At 56.3% G+C, this 1,055-nt stretch overlaps 1 protein-coding gene across 1 annotated transcript in view; it reads left to right on the plus strand.

The window, feature by feature from the left end:
* Positions 1-605: 605 nt before the first annotated feature.
* The window catches only part of LOC114072775 (A-kinase anchor protein 8-like), a gene marked incomplete at its 3' end in the record, with an annotated part of 4,699 nt that continues 4,249 nt past the window's right edge, over positions 606-1,055 (plus strand). Inside the window, exon 1 of the mRNA XM_027910623.1 lies at positions 606-665. Coding sequence (XP_027766424.1) covers positions 606-665 — 60 coding nt within the window. The remainder of the gene's footprint in view (positions 666-1,055) is intronic.

Consider the following 1,055-nt stretch of genomic DNA (forward strand, 5'->3'; position numbering starts at 1 on the left):
CCTGGCGGGGACCGTGAGGGGCTGGGGGGGGACACGGAGCGGAGCCCGCGGGAGCCGCCGCCCCCCAGACCCGGCCCGGGGTCAGCGCGGCCCAGGAGGAGCCTCCGAGCACCGGCCGGTCCCTCCCGATTCTGACCGGGACCAGGACTGGGAACGGGACAGGGACAGACCCAATTCCTAATGGGAACAAGGAGAGGAATAGATCCCTTTCCTGATGGGAAGGGGACAGGGACAGACCCAATTCCTGATGGGACAGGGAGAGGAATAGATCCCTTTCCTGATGGGACAGGGAGAGGAATAGATCCCTTTCCTGATGGGAACGGGACAGGAATAGACCCAATTCCTGATGGGAACGGGACCTGGACAGACCCAGTTCCTGATGAGAATGGGACAGGAACAGATCCAATTCCTGATGGGACAGGGAGAAGGACAGACACAATTCCTGATGGGAACGGGACAGGGATAGACCCAGTTCCTGGGGAGACCTGGGACAGGGACAGACCCAATCCATGGTGGGAATGGGGTAGGGATAGATTCAACTCGTGATGGGACCAGGACAGACCCCATTGCTGATGGGAACAGGACAGGAATAGGCCCAATTCCCGATGGGAATGGGACCTGGACAGACCCAATTCCTGATGGGAACGGGACAGACCCAATCCATGGTGAGACTGGGACAGACCCAGTTCCTGATGGGACCAGGACAGGGATAGATCCAGGGAATGTTTGGCTGAGGCTGGAGTGGTGACACCCTGGGGAAAAAAGAGAGGGAAAATTAGTTAATTAGCTCATTTTTTTTTTGTGATGAGGGGTCACTAATGAAGGACAAAACCCCACCAGGAATCTCCAGGTGAGATCAGGTAACGGGACAAGGAGAGCCAGGGCAGAGCACCGGAATGTCAGTCCTGGGATGGCAGGAATGGGACAAAACCTCCCCAAAGTGTCCCGATTCCCCCATTTCAGGCAGGAAATTGGGCTTTCCCTGTCATTTCCCTTCCAACTCCCAAAATCCTCAGCCCTGGAAACCCTTCCCAAAAACTCAGCTTTGAATTCAA

The sequence above is a fragment of the Empidonax traillii genome, unplaced genomic scaffold (genome assembly GCF_003031625.1).
Source record: "Empidonax traillii isolate 1590-97213 ecotype Southwest subspecies unplaced genomic scaffold, ASM303162v1 scaffold3934:size22805, whole genome shotgun sequence".
NCBI classification, from domain to species: Eukaryota; Metazoa; Chordata; class Aves; order Passeriformes; family Tyrannidae; genus Empidonax; species Empidonax traillii.